The sequence below is a fragment of the Physeter macrocephalus genome, chromosome 20 (assembly GCF_002837175.3).
Source record: "Physeter macrocephalus isolate SW-GA chromosome 20, ASM283717v5, whole genome shotgun sequence".
Lineage (NCBI taxonomy): Eukaryota > Metazoa > Chordata > Mammalia > Artiodactyla > Physeteridae > Physeter > Physeter macrocephalus.
This window is the reverse complement of record NC_041233.1, coordinates 28058943-28071786: the sequence shown is the minus strand read 5'-3', so window position 1 is coordinate 28071786 and position 12844 is coordinate 28058943. Positions and strand designations below refer to the sequence as shown.

The window sequence follows — 12844 nt, the reverse complement described above, 5'->3', positions numbered from 1 at the left end:
ATGAAAAGATATAAATGTACCATGAAACAATATATTCAAAGCTAAGCGTTACAAGGCACAAAGTGCTGTTTGAATCTGGTATGTGTTTAAGTGGCTGGGGAAGTCTTATTGGAAACAAACAGTTGATCTTGGAAGGGGTTTATGGCTATTAAGGCCCCACTTGGACTAGGTCTGAAGAATGTGTAGGAAACTCAAGATACACACATAAGAAGTTTCTCTATTGCGTCTTAAACCTGGCAGAATCAGTCTCCCCAAGAGTGAATCCCAGGAATTGGGATCTTTACCAGGTTCTCCAGGTGATATTGCTGTGGCTGGTCTAAGGATTGGTGTTTTGGTCCCCAGATCTAATTTCCTGTGGTCAGCACCTGTGCCTTGGCCACTCTGCTAATTGATGCCTTCCCTGCCTTCCTAGTCTAGATTTCCAACCCCTATTCTGGACCCGCTTGGTATTCCTCAGGCTTGCTGAAGGGAGCTAGCCTCCCAGATGACCAGTCAATTAAAATTAATCAGGGGTCCCATCACAGCACATTACAAACTGGTTGACCCTCTGCTGGTGGTACCTAGGCACACACACTTCCATGCAGCCAAGATAACTAACTCCAGGCATCATCCATGAAGCAGTGATGTGGGGTGTGACTCCCTAGTGGGTCCTCCTTGGTCACCATTTATAAGACATTTTTTTATGGCCTCCGTCTGAGATGTCCCTGTACTGTTGCGGAGAGAAACCAATAATGGTGACAGCCCCTGCTTTAGTCTAACGATCAGGGAGTGAACGCTTGCTTCTTCCTCTCCTTGGGGGTTACTGTAATAACCCTGACATTATCGTGAATTGCAATATTGGCATTTAAACAATCAATACACTGGTCAATTCTAGGGATTAAATCGAGCAGAGTTTGATATGTGCAGGGGACATTAATATGCCTCCCCAGAAGCATCGTAAGCCACATGGGGCCATCCAGACATGCAGTGGGTGGACAGGGAGGAAGAAAGCCAAGATGGGAGGCACCAGACCAGAAAGAGGCAGAGAAAGGCCCACAACTGGCCTCCTGTGTTACTTTCTGCATGAACACAGTGAGCAGAGGGGCCAGCGGTAGCTAATCATGCGCATTTCCTGGGAAGCTCTAACTGGGGTGATTTATTCTTTCATTTGTCCCCTTTGTAAATACAGGCCTAAAGTTGGGGGAAGACATGGGCTTGTTGCCCTTGCTGTTCTGATCCCTTTAGTGGCTGTTTGGGAGTCTTCCTCTGATGACTTAACACAGGTGGCCACTCCAGTCATGTCCCTGGAAACCCCAAGGCAGCAGTAGACACTGGTCAGCAAACTCTCTCTGGAAAGGGTCATATAATAAATAATTTAGGCGTTGCTGGCCATACGGTCTCTGTCACAACTAATCACCTCTGCTTTTGTAATGTAAAAGCAGCCACAGACAATACCTAAATGAGTAAGACTGGCCGTGTTGCAATAAAATTTGGTGGAATTTGAACTTAATATAAGTTTCACATATTATGAAATATTCTTCTTTTAATTTTTTTTCAACCCATTTTCAAACATAAAAACCAATCTAAGCTCACTGGCTGTAAAAAAGCAGGCGGCGGACCAGATTTGGCCCATGGGCCAGAGTTTGCCAGCCCCTGGCTCAGGATATCATGTTCTACCTACTGATGCAGTGATGTCCTATGAGATCCCGTTGATGAGTCTAGAATTTGGAACTCATTTCTCAAGCCGAGGCCAGCATGGCTCTGACTGTTTTATCATCATCTCAGCAACAGAAGCAGACAAGACAGCTCATTTTATCATCAGTTTCCTGGAAACTAAGACTTCTTTTCCGAGTGACATAAATATTGCTATTCCCTCTTATTTTCCCCCTGAAAGTTCTGCTCTTATGTATGGATAGCATATCTTCCTTAAATCTTCTCAGAGAAGGTAGTGATATGTGTGAATATATGTTTGCATGTATTTATTTCACCAATGTAATTTATACACACATACTCTAATTATAAATGTATATGGCATGTATATAACATGAAGAAATTTAAAAAATAATAGCACATAGTAAGCACTCAGCAATTGTTTGCTTGGTATTTTGCACAAGTGATTTTTTCAGTCCTTTTCACAACCCCATGAGGTCTTCTCTCCAATGCCTGTGCCCTTCTCCCTCCGGCAGACTCGAAGTGAAGCCGCCATGACCGTCCTGAGTGGCCACGTGGTGGTCTGCATCTTTGGCGATGTCAGTTCAGCCTTGATTGGCCTCCGGAACCTGGTGATGCCACTCCGTGCCAGCAACTTTCACTACCACGAGCTCAAGCACATCGTGTTTGTGGGTTCCATTGAGTACCTCAAGCGGGAATGGGAGACTCTTCATAACTTCCCCAAAGTGTCCATATTGCCTGTAAGTCCAAGGTCACATTAGCAATGCTTTTTTCTTCTTTTCATTCACAAAGGAAAAATCCCAGATGGATAGAGTGGTTGTAGCTTTGATCATGCCTCTGCTTCTTCATCTGGTTATGGACCTGAGGACTCAGCCCTTCCCCTATGCTCTGTCTAGGAATATCCAAACCCTGGGAGAGCTTATTAAAAGGGATTTGCAACCAAGTTCAGTCACTCCCCAGGCATGGAGTTTAGCTGGTATCAAACATATTAACCGTATCAGTGTCTATACAGTCTCTCTCTTGCCTACCCAAACCCAGCGCTTCGCAATATTATAGTACTTATAGCAGAATTTACATAAGGAACTATTTATATCACTTTATTTATGACGTTATGAATGCTGGAGAAATCTTATTTTACCACGTTCTGTTTTTAACTAAATGTATTTAACCGAGTTCTTTATTTCTGTTGTACAAAAGGCCATCCCCTTCTGCTGGCCAACCCCTCCCTCCCTCCCAGTCATTTAGAAGCCCAGTAATGTTTTCATGAGATTGTGTGTGTGTGTGTACCTGTGTGCACATGTGTGCATGTGATGTTCTTGATTACAAAACACTAGGACCCAAATCTAAAAGGAACAATTTGGGACTCCACAACTTAATGAGAGGGCATGGGATACGTGATCTGGGAGTCACATAACTAGCTACTTCCCGATCGTTAATCAATATATTTTCCATAAACTTTCAAATAATTGTAGAGCACTGTACATTTCAACCTTTGATATAGTTCTCCAGGTCACAAATCCATGCAAATATCACTTATACTCCAAACATTTTTCTTGGAAGTTCACATCCCTAAAACTGAGGAACACAGATTTTATTCTATATTTTAAGAAGTCTGGATTTTTTCCCTCTCACCGAGCTGAAATTTGTTATTTCTATTATCAGCTTCTAGAACCTCGGAAATGGAAAAAGAAGAGTCAAGTAATATAATTCAATAAGGAAGACATAAGACTCAATCCACAAGTAATGCCCATTCGTAGCTATCAATACCATGTGTCCTAACGTATGCCTGGCGCAGTGGACTCTCAATAAATATATAAAGAAGTGAGAAAAATATAGACAGATATCTTTTGGCTGCTGGGCCCCAAATTCACTGACTTGGTGAACACATGTGGTTAAAAATAGTCACCTGCAGAAAAATAGTCATATACATAAAAGAGCATAAACAAATATATACCTAATTTCAGAAACATGATAGTTGTGATTACATATTTCCATGATTATTTTCCTACATGTGCTCTTCCACATGGTCCTTGGGAACAATGGACTAGGGTCTAAAAGTATTTTGTAAAGAGCTTATTAGTTTTCTGGGATACAGGAGTCTTTGTATGTTTGCATGTGTATAGTGTTGGGTGTGTGGGTGTGATGTTTTCTGTGTGTGTGTGTTTGTTGTGTGTGTTTCCTTCTGTATGCTCTTGTACACATCCACTCATCTGCCTGCATCTATATGAATGAGTTCTCCTGTCTGCAGGGCCTTTTCAAACCCTCCAAAATTTATCACACTTGAACACAACATATTGGTACAAAATGGGCCTTCACCTATGTCTCCACATATTTCATTGTTTAAACAGGGCCCCAGACATAGGAGCAGCCCAGAGAAACACAAGGTGTTTCTATGTATGTAATTTGTATTTCTTGAGTTTTGAAATCATGCGTGTACAGCTACACAGGGATTTTCTTATATCACAATTACTGGTGGATTCCCTACAAGGTGAAAATTAAAGGAATATGGATGTAGGCAGTTGAGGCTTATACACTGGTGAAATGATTCAGGAAGACGGTCAGACTTATTTTGTACCAAAAGACCCCAGTAAAAAGGGGGAGACTTCTCCTTCTCTCAAAAGATCCTGCTCCGGAGCTTGGAATTAGTAGCTTCCCAGCCCCGTAGCACTAAATGCCTCTTCCTCCATAATTCCACTTTGCAGTTACATTTTGGAGGCTGGGAATAGAATCATGACTGCCACCAAGTTATAAAAGAGGGCTGATGGGCTTGATTTCTGCAGCCAAGTCCAATCTTCTCAAAGCCCCCTTTCCAGGAAGGAGAACGAGAGGAAGACATCCAGAGACATAGGCAGTTGACAGACCCTCTCCCTACACGGTCAGTGAGCTGAAGACAGCTCAGGTCTCCATGAAGGAAAGTCAGAAGCTGGATTCAGGTTGGAGGATCAAGGAGGCTGGTGGCTGGCGGTGAACTCCAAAATGATGCCCTTGGGGCCCTATCACATGGGATGGCCTGATTAGTTCTTCTCTGGTCCCTCCCCCTCCGAGGACACAGAGCAGGTGGGGGTCATGCCCCTCTCCTCCAGTCCTAACCCTTCTATTTTACCAGTGGCTGCATTCCTGGCCTCTGTCATTACCTCCTTGATCTGGGGATTTTTTTTCCACTGTCTTTTGTTGTTATGGGATTTTTTTAAAAAATCTGTTTACTGGCTTATTTATTTTTAATTACTCCAGTAATATACAAGTATGTTCTTGTTATAAAATATTCAAACAAAGCAGATGTATATAAAGTCAAAAGCAAACTTTTCCTTCACCCCCAATCTTATTTCCCTCCCCAGGGGTAATTATTGTTATTAGTTTAGTGTGTACTTTTCCTGAACTTTCTCTCTGAGCGTATGTACATTTATAAATACATTCATACATATATAGTTCTATTCTGTGGGTTTCTTTTTACATAACTGAAATCATACTTTTTGAATTGTCTAGAACTTGGTTTTTTTTTGTTTATTTGTTTCACTTGCTCCTCTGTCTCGAGATGCTTCCAAGGCAGTACCTACATGGAGAGGTCTTTCCATCCCTTTACCTGCCGCATAGACTTCCACTGTATATATATCTGATAGTGTATTTAACCATGCCTGTGTTCTTGGACAGTTAGGTGATTTCCTTGTTTTTCTCTTGCTGAAAATATGCATTAAAATCATATACCTGAAGCTTCACCCCTTTCCATATCCCCTTTGCCAGATGCTCGTTAATTCCACTCGCTCCCACATCCTCCAAATTCAGCCCTACCTCATCACACCGTGCTCCCTGGCTATTTCCTCTTGGCTGCCTTGGGAATTCTAGTTGGAGCTGCTGTCTTTTTGCCTGAGACAGCAGTGACCTGCTATTAAATAAACAGGCATTTGAAAGCCACCCCCTCGTTACATTCTGAAAGCCAGAGGTTGCCACAGGACAGTTACTTAAATCAAGACAATTTCCAGGCAGGAAGAAGATATAGAACCATGGCATAATTCCTCTCCCTCGTTAGTTAGTAATAGCTTGATTGAGTTTCGAGAGCGGCCCTAAAATGCTGCCATCAGCACCGACTACCCTTTAGATTAACACACAGCTCCTATTCCCTTGAATGTAGTTAGGCCAGCTTAATGTCAAGGCATAAAAAAGATACTTGTTAAATAATTTCCCAAAGCTCCGGCTCAATCTTTAATTTGTTTTTGTTCTTTTCCCCCCCCTCTTTCCCTCTTGTCCCTCAGTCTCACTTTTGCTTCTCCTTTTTTTTTCTCTCTCTTTCCTCTATGCCAAAGGGTACGCCGTTAAGTCGGGCTGATTTAAGGGCCGTCAACATCAACCTCTGTGACATGTGCGTTATCCTGTCAGCCAATCAGAACAATATTGATGATACTTCGCTGCAGGACAAGGAGTGCATCTTGGCGTCACTCAACATCAAATCTATGCAGTTTGATGACAGCATCGGGGTCTTGCAGGCTAATTCCCAAGGTAAGGACAGCCTCTCTGCTGTGCCTACGGGGGACAGGGGCTGGCAAGAGGGATATCCTTCACTCCGTAATCCACAGAGGCTCGCATCAGCCTGCCTGGTAGAGAAACACAACCGTGGCTGCCATGGCTTTCAAAGGGGCATCTGCTGCCTCTTCTTGCCAGCCCGGGCAGTGGGCTTGAGACCCTAACACCCACACTCTCAGGAGGCTGTCTTCCCCAGAACTAATCCAGCCTTTAAATGCCACCCCCTCAGCCTTCGCAAACCGTGGCTTTAGGACCAGGGTCGCCAGCTAAATGTCAGAGCACTGAGATGATGCTGGCTGAACAATTCCCAGTGTTTCTCCCCGGCATCTGTTTTTGCCATTGACCTGTGTTAAGCCTTGCCGTTGTTCCAGCTGCATGGGGGTGTTAAGCTTTGCGCTGTTATCGGCTGACCAAGGGACAGTGGTCTCTGGAGGGTGGGGAGTATATGGACGCTGAAAGTCATTTAGCAGAAGGTGACACTTGTCAGCCCATGCGTTCTCTATAGGAGGCATGACAGTGTTAAATGCCACACATCTGCCACCTCTGCTCTGCCCTGATCTTCCCTGTCATTTGCTCTGGGACCCTGGGCAGAGGGTTCCAAGTAAAGATGTTGTCTAGGAGCCTCAGGCAGGCGGCACTGCAAAAACCCTGCAACAAACACCTCACTCATCAGGGCCTTGGCAGGGTGGGATGTGAAGCATATTCCACCGAGTAACACCTCTGTGTGGGCTTGCCATGAACTGCAGGATCATTGTCATATGCGGTCTACTGGATAGGTGGCATCGGGTGCCTGATAGGGACCCGAATGCCGTCATTCCAGGAGTAAAGATAGAGAGCGTACAGCCCACAAAAACTATAGCCGCTGGGCTATGAAGCACCATCTTACCGATATGATAAAGCTCAGCTCGATCCTGCCTCCTAGACCTATGTGCTACATTATCTTTTGCCAACTCAGCGTGACCACCACCTCCTTCTAAGGTCCCACCGACGTTGGAGCGAAGCCAGAAACAATAGTTTCCAGAAGCCCCTTCTCTGCCTGGAGTCTGGAGATCGGAGTCTGCCAATGAGAGAGGGGCACTAGGGCGAGGTCTGGAAAGTGGAAGAGAAAAACAGGTCTTGATTTTTGGAGGCAGCTGCAGGGTTCAAAGCAGCTCTCAGGGGAAGCTTGGAGAACCACTGGCTTTGCTGCTAGAGATGGAGACTGGTGTGTGGGCTTCCCCGAGGGTCCTGAGGTTCACAGCACCTTCTGGTGAAGTTCAAGAGAACCTTCCCCTTGGTGCTGCAAGTGAAATGGCTAATGGTGGCCTCTTTGACTTTTGCTCCTCCAGCCCTGCCCATGGCTGTGTCAACCTCTAATTTTCGCCGTACCTGGAATAGAGTGGCTTCTATTCTTGACATAACCCTGGCTGATACAGCCTGAAGCTTGGCTTTGACATCTCCACTCCAGCCTCCTGTGCCTCTCCCCCAAATCTAAATCTTGGTCTCCATTTGCTCAGCGGTGCCCGCAGGACAGAGCAATGTGCCGAGGCCCTAAGAAAGGAGCCTTAACTCTTTCCTGCCTCCTGCACGACCTGCTCAGGGAGCCGAGGTGACAAAGGATGGAGGAGACAGTTAGCTGGCCTTCTTGGAGGGGGAAGAGGCAAGCTAGCTCTTGGTTCCTGCCACTGAGTAGTTGATCTTCACTGTGTGTCTTCCCACCCACACCCCAGGGACTGTTAGAAATGCAGACTCTCATGCCACACAGACCTGCTGGGTCAGAATCTGCATCCTAACAGCGTCCCCAGGTGACTCGTGTGCACTGCTTTAAGGCACAATAAATCTTTACTCTAACAACACTGGGTCTGGCGAACACACTGACCAACCCCATTAGATGCTCCTCGTCTCCTGGCAGGAGCTATTAGCAGAGGGAATGGAAAGAAGTAGAAGCAAGGGAAGTGCTCCCTCCAGGTGGAGATGGAACCGAATAGGGGGGTGGAGGGGCAGGAGAAGACTCCCTTTCCCCAGAATGCCTGTTTCCTCGCAATTCAATAATCGTGATTTTCAAGGTCCTAGATTAGAATCTCGACATATAATATAGTCACATATGCATCCAGCATAGGTGTTCCTTCCAGCTCTCTTAAACCTTATCCCAGCCTGTCAGATCCTTTTGATGGCCAAACTGGTAAAAAATGCTTCCCCTCCCCTCTTCAAACACTTACTCGATTCTCAAAAGCCGCCTTTACTGTTTTTATCACAGGAATAAGCAAGAATTGTAGGTCTTGGAGGGAGAGAAGGAAGAAAGGAAAAGAGAACTCATTTTTTCCTGCAAAAAAAAAAAAAAAAAAAGAAAAAAAGGGCTCTTATTTTGTACACACACGCACGCACGCACACACACCAGAAGGGGCAGAGGATGTGCCCTATGGCCGGTGGTGGTTTTCAGAGACTCCTGGTTGGCACTGGAGTGGAGTGGAGTGTATATCCCCCAGTAGCCAGCAAGCATTCTGTTTGGCTCTCAATGAGAGACTGTCGAAGCTGTAGCCCCACTGAGTCCATATTTCCCATCGTTTTCTTACTCTCTCTGCTCCTCTCTTGTCCTTGGTTTCTAACACTTCCCCTTTGGTGACACTCTGACCTTCCAAAAAGCAGTGGTCCAGTGGTGGCCATCAACACGGGAGGTTGCTTCCTCCCCGATGGCTGAGCGTTGTAAGTTCACCTCTGGCTGCTCACTGTACAGCCCACGCCTCAGGTTCATCCCAGCCCATGGGGTCAGATGGACGAGCTGAGATTCCCGGCTGCCCCCCTCCTTGAGACCCTTGTGACCCACCGGAACGCCCACTGTCCTCAGATAACTTCTGTTACCCTTCATCTGGGCCTTTGGCATGACCAAACTCCAAGTGGATTGGAATTACAGAATACAAAATGGATTTCGTCTTACTCTTTTCATTTCGGGGAACAAATCTAACTTCCCCATGAGAGGGAACTACAGAGATTTCTGGCCACTGACACCCCACCTTTCACCACTCTTTATTCTGTAGTCCTTATGAAACCCATTCCTTTGTTTTGTCTCGAGAGCTATGTTACCATCTCTCCAGAACACAGCAGGACAGAACTGTGGACTCAGGACAGATGTGTGTACTCTTGGGCCAGAGTATTCATGCAACCTTATGGCGAGTTGTTCTAACATTAAATGAAACAAGAAAATGTGTCTTAACATTGAGGAGGTAGAGCCTTCACTGGGATTTGTGTTCAGACACTTGCCACTGTGTGTTATTTGCTCTCCTAGACTCACAAAACCTCTTTTCCCTCTTCTCTTTTCACATTCCCTTTTAGTGTCACTGTTCTAGCCCACATGGTGTCAGGACTGGCCCAGCCTAGGGATTCTGGACCAGATACTTTCTGAAAAGATCTGAAATGTGATGGCTGATTGTCAAAAACAATTACAGAGAAAGGTGGCATACCCCATGCTGGACGGTATATCCGATGTGACAGTTGGGTCTATGAGATGCAGTTTTAATATACAGCAGGCAAGACTGCAGTGACAATTATATAAAGCAGGTGAAGCCACTTCTTGCTGGTCAGCAAACATCAGCTCAGAACCACTTTACAGCTCTTTACCAGCAACTAAGTGCCTTTATTTACAGAGCGCCTGTCACTTCCCTTTGGCTGGAGAGCTGGTGTATTATTTAGCACGCATTTATCTGGGGAAAACATTTCAATTTAAATCAGCTGGTACAACGGTGGCTCTTGCCAGACTCTCTCCCTGTGGTTCTAAAAGACAAGAACTGAGTCTGATCTTGGAAAGGAGGGTAAACAGAGGGAGGAAGCGTCTATTCTCAGAGAGCCACTTGAATCAGAACCTGAAAGGAAGGATCATGCGATTGAATTTCCCATTATGCTTTTTTTGTTGTTGGAGTGTGATAGTTGATTTACAATGTTATATTAGTTTCGGGTGTATAACATAGTGAGTGATTCAATATTTTTATAGATTATGCACCATTTAAAGTTATTATAAAATATTGGCTATATTCCCTGTGCTGTACAATGTATCCCTTGTAGCTTATTTATTTTATACATAGTATCAAAAGTTTGTATCTCTTAATCCCCTACCTCTATCTTGTCCTTTTCCCTTCCCTCTCCTGACTGGTAACCAATGGTTTGTTCTCTATATCTGTGAGTCCGTTTCTGTTTTGTTACATACATTTACTTGTTTTATTTTTTACATTCCACATATAAGTGATAACATACAGTATTTGCCTTTGTCTGACTTATTTCACTAAGCATAATACCGTCTAGGTCCAACCATGTTGTTGCAAATAGCAGAATTTCATTCTTTGTTATGGCTAATATTTGTGTGTGTGTGTGCGCGCGTGCGTGTATGTATGTGTATATATGCCACATCTTCTCTAACTACTCATCTATTGATGAACACTTAGGTTGCTTTCATATCTTGACTATTGTAAATAATGCTGCTCTGAACATTGGGGTGCATGTATCTTTTTGAATTAGTGTTTTCGATTTCTTCAGATATAGAGCCAGGAGTGGAATTACTGGATCATGTGGTAGTTCTATTTTTAGTTTTTTGCCATTATGCTTTTATACTGAGTTGTGAAATGAGCATTTATAGTTTCTTCCTGCTTTTAACCTTCCAGTAAGGGTAAGTCTTAAGGGAAAGAAAGAGGAATAAGTGAGTGACCATTATGTGTCAGGCACTAGAGCACGCAGGACACAAATGGCTACCATATTGGACAGTGCAGGTCTAGAGTATAGGCTTACTGCCTTGCTAAGGGTTTGGATTTATAGGAAGATGATGATTAAATCCATCCTTTAGAAAGATAGCAGACAAAAATATGAGCATGGTTTAGAGGTGGAAAGAGATGGTGGAATGAGCTATATGAGAAGACTACTGCAATGGACTAGAAGGGATGAGATGAGGGCTGACAGGACAACTTAGTGATGTTAGTTGTGAGGACAAGACAGAAATTGAGATAGATTTGAAATAAAGAGAATAGCTGTCGAAGACTAGTTGGTGGGAAGGAGGTATGGATGAGCAAGGATGAGGAATTGGGAATGCGTTTCGAGGTTGGCCACGGGGTGGATGTAAAAATGATAAAGTTCGCAAAGGACCCAGGAGGAGAAACAAGCTTGGGGCAGAAGGTAAAACAATTAGGTCCTGGTTCATTTGAGTTGAGATTTTCTGGAGAATATCCAGTGAGAAATAAGAACATATGGTTACAGGGATAAAGTTAGGTTTGAAGCTATAGACTCGGAGGTCGTTGGTGATGGACAGTGTATGGGCCTTGAGAGTGGATATTTTCCAGGGAGACAAGGCAGGGCAACTAAGAGAAAGGGGGCCATTGTGGAACCTTGGGAAACATCAACCTTGAAGGGACAAACAGAGGAAGAGAATCCAGTGAGAGGGACTGAGGACACAGATTTTGGGGGGTAGGAGTGGGTGGTATGAAGGTGAAGGAGAAGAGTGTTGAATAAATTCCAGAGTCGCGATCTAGAATGTATCCTAATTATTTCTTGCTGTGTGTGTTTTCTTGAGCAGACTCTGAGCTCTTTGAGAGGCAAGGACTCTTCCTCATCTTGCTAATCTTGGTGTCCCCAGTCCCTCTAGCACAGGACCTGACACAGTGCTGGCATGCCAGAAGAATTTGCTGGGCTGAACTGATTTGAAAGGAAGCAGTGATTAGCACTGTCAGATACTGCAGAAAAGTCAAGTAGATGAGGGCCTAAAAATGGCAACAGTGCATTTGACCCTCAGGAAGTTTCCAGTGATCTTAGCAAGAGCAGCTGAGTAGCTTGTTGCCAGTAGAAGCGAGCATTCAGGGGACTCAAACCTTAATGGGAGGTGAGAATGGAGACCATATATTACTCTTTCAAGTGCAGATAGGGAGAGAAATAGGATATTTCAGAGGAGCTCGTCAAAGAAAGGATTTCCTTTTTGTTTTTAGAAGAGGGAGAAATACACCATATTTGTTGGCTATGGTAGGCTAGGGTGAAGCCCCATAGAGGGGCAAAGTTTGAAGCTACAGGAGAGAGTTGTTAAACGATAAAGAAGGAACCAGAGAGAAGCAGGAGAGGTGATGTGTCCTTTAAAAAAGAAGGAATGATCCTTGTTCCTCTGAGTCAGAGGGCTGGATGGGGAAGATGAAGCTGGAGGAAACTTCAGTCTGATGGCCCCTCCTTTCTTCATGAAGCAACCAACTTGGCTTTCCTTGAGGAGTTAAGTGGGCCAGTTGGGACAGGGAACTGATGTGGTAAAGGTTCAGAGCAAACACCATGGGAACCACGTAAGGAAAGGACTGGATTTAGGTGAAAGCACCATGAGCATTGGTGAGGACCAGCTGGGGTTGGAACCATGATAAAACCAGTCAGCACTGCCCTGCAGTTTTCTCTGCAGTGCTTTGCAAAAAAAGCACAGAAACTAGAAATTGGCTTTAGCTTGGGATGGAGATTCGGAGGAGGCAAAGGATTCCGTGGTGCTGTTGAGAGAATATTAAAATGAGTGTCCCAGGGTCTAAGATGGTAGGTGTAGAAGTTAAACCAGAGTTGGGGCTTCTAGGCAGAGAGGCCGAAAACGAAGCAAGAAATAAATCTCTTCGAGGTCAAAGAACGGGCACGTGGAGTTAAAGAGTGCCAAAGGGTGGGAGGTTTGATTAGAGAAAGGATGTGATGACCTCAGAGAATGAAATAT

General features: G+C 44.6%; 1 protein-coding gene across 17 annotated transcripts in view; it reads left to right on the top strand.

Annotated features, from left to right (window-relative positions):
• The window catches only part of KCNMA1 (potassium calcium-activated channel subfamily M alpha 1), a 761872-nt gene that overhangs the window by 676849 nt on the left and 72179 nt on the right, over positions 1-12844 (top strand). For 15 of the 17 annotated variants that reach the window (XM_028481438.1, XM_055080890.1, XM_024132102.3 and 12 more), the window contains 2 exons: positions 2166-2390; positions 5949-6141. The exons of the other annotated variants lie outside the window; for them this stretch is intronic. In XM_028481438.1, the coding sequence (XP_028337239.1) occupies positions 2166-2390; positions 5949-6141 (418 nt within the window). The remainder of the gene's footprint in view (positions 1-2165; positions 2391-5948; positions 6142-12844) is intronic. 17 annotated transcript variants of the gene reach the window in all.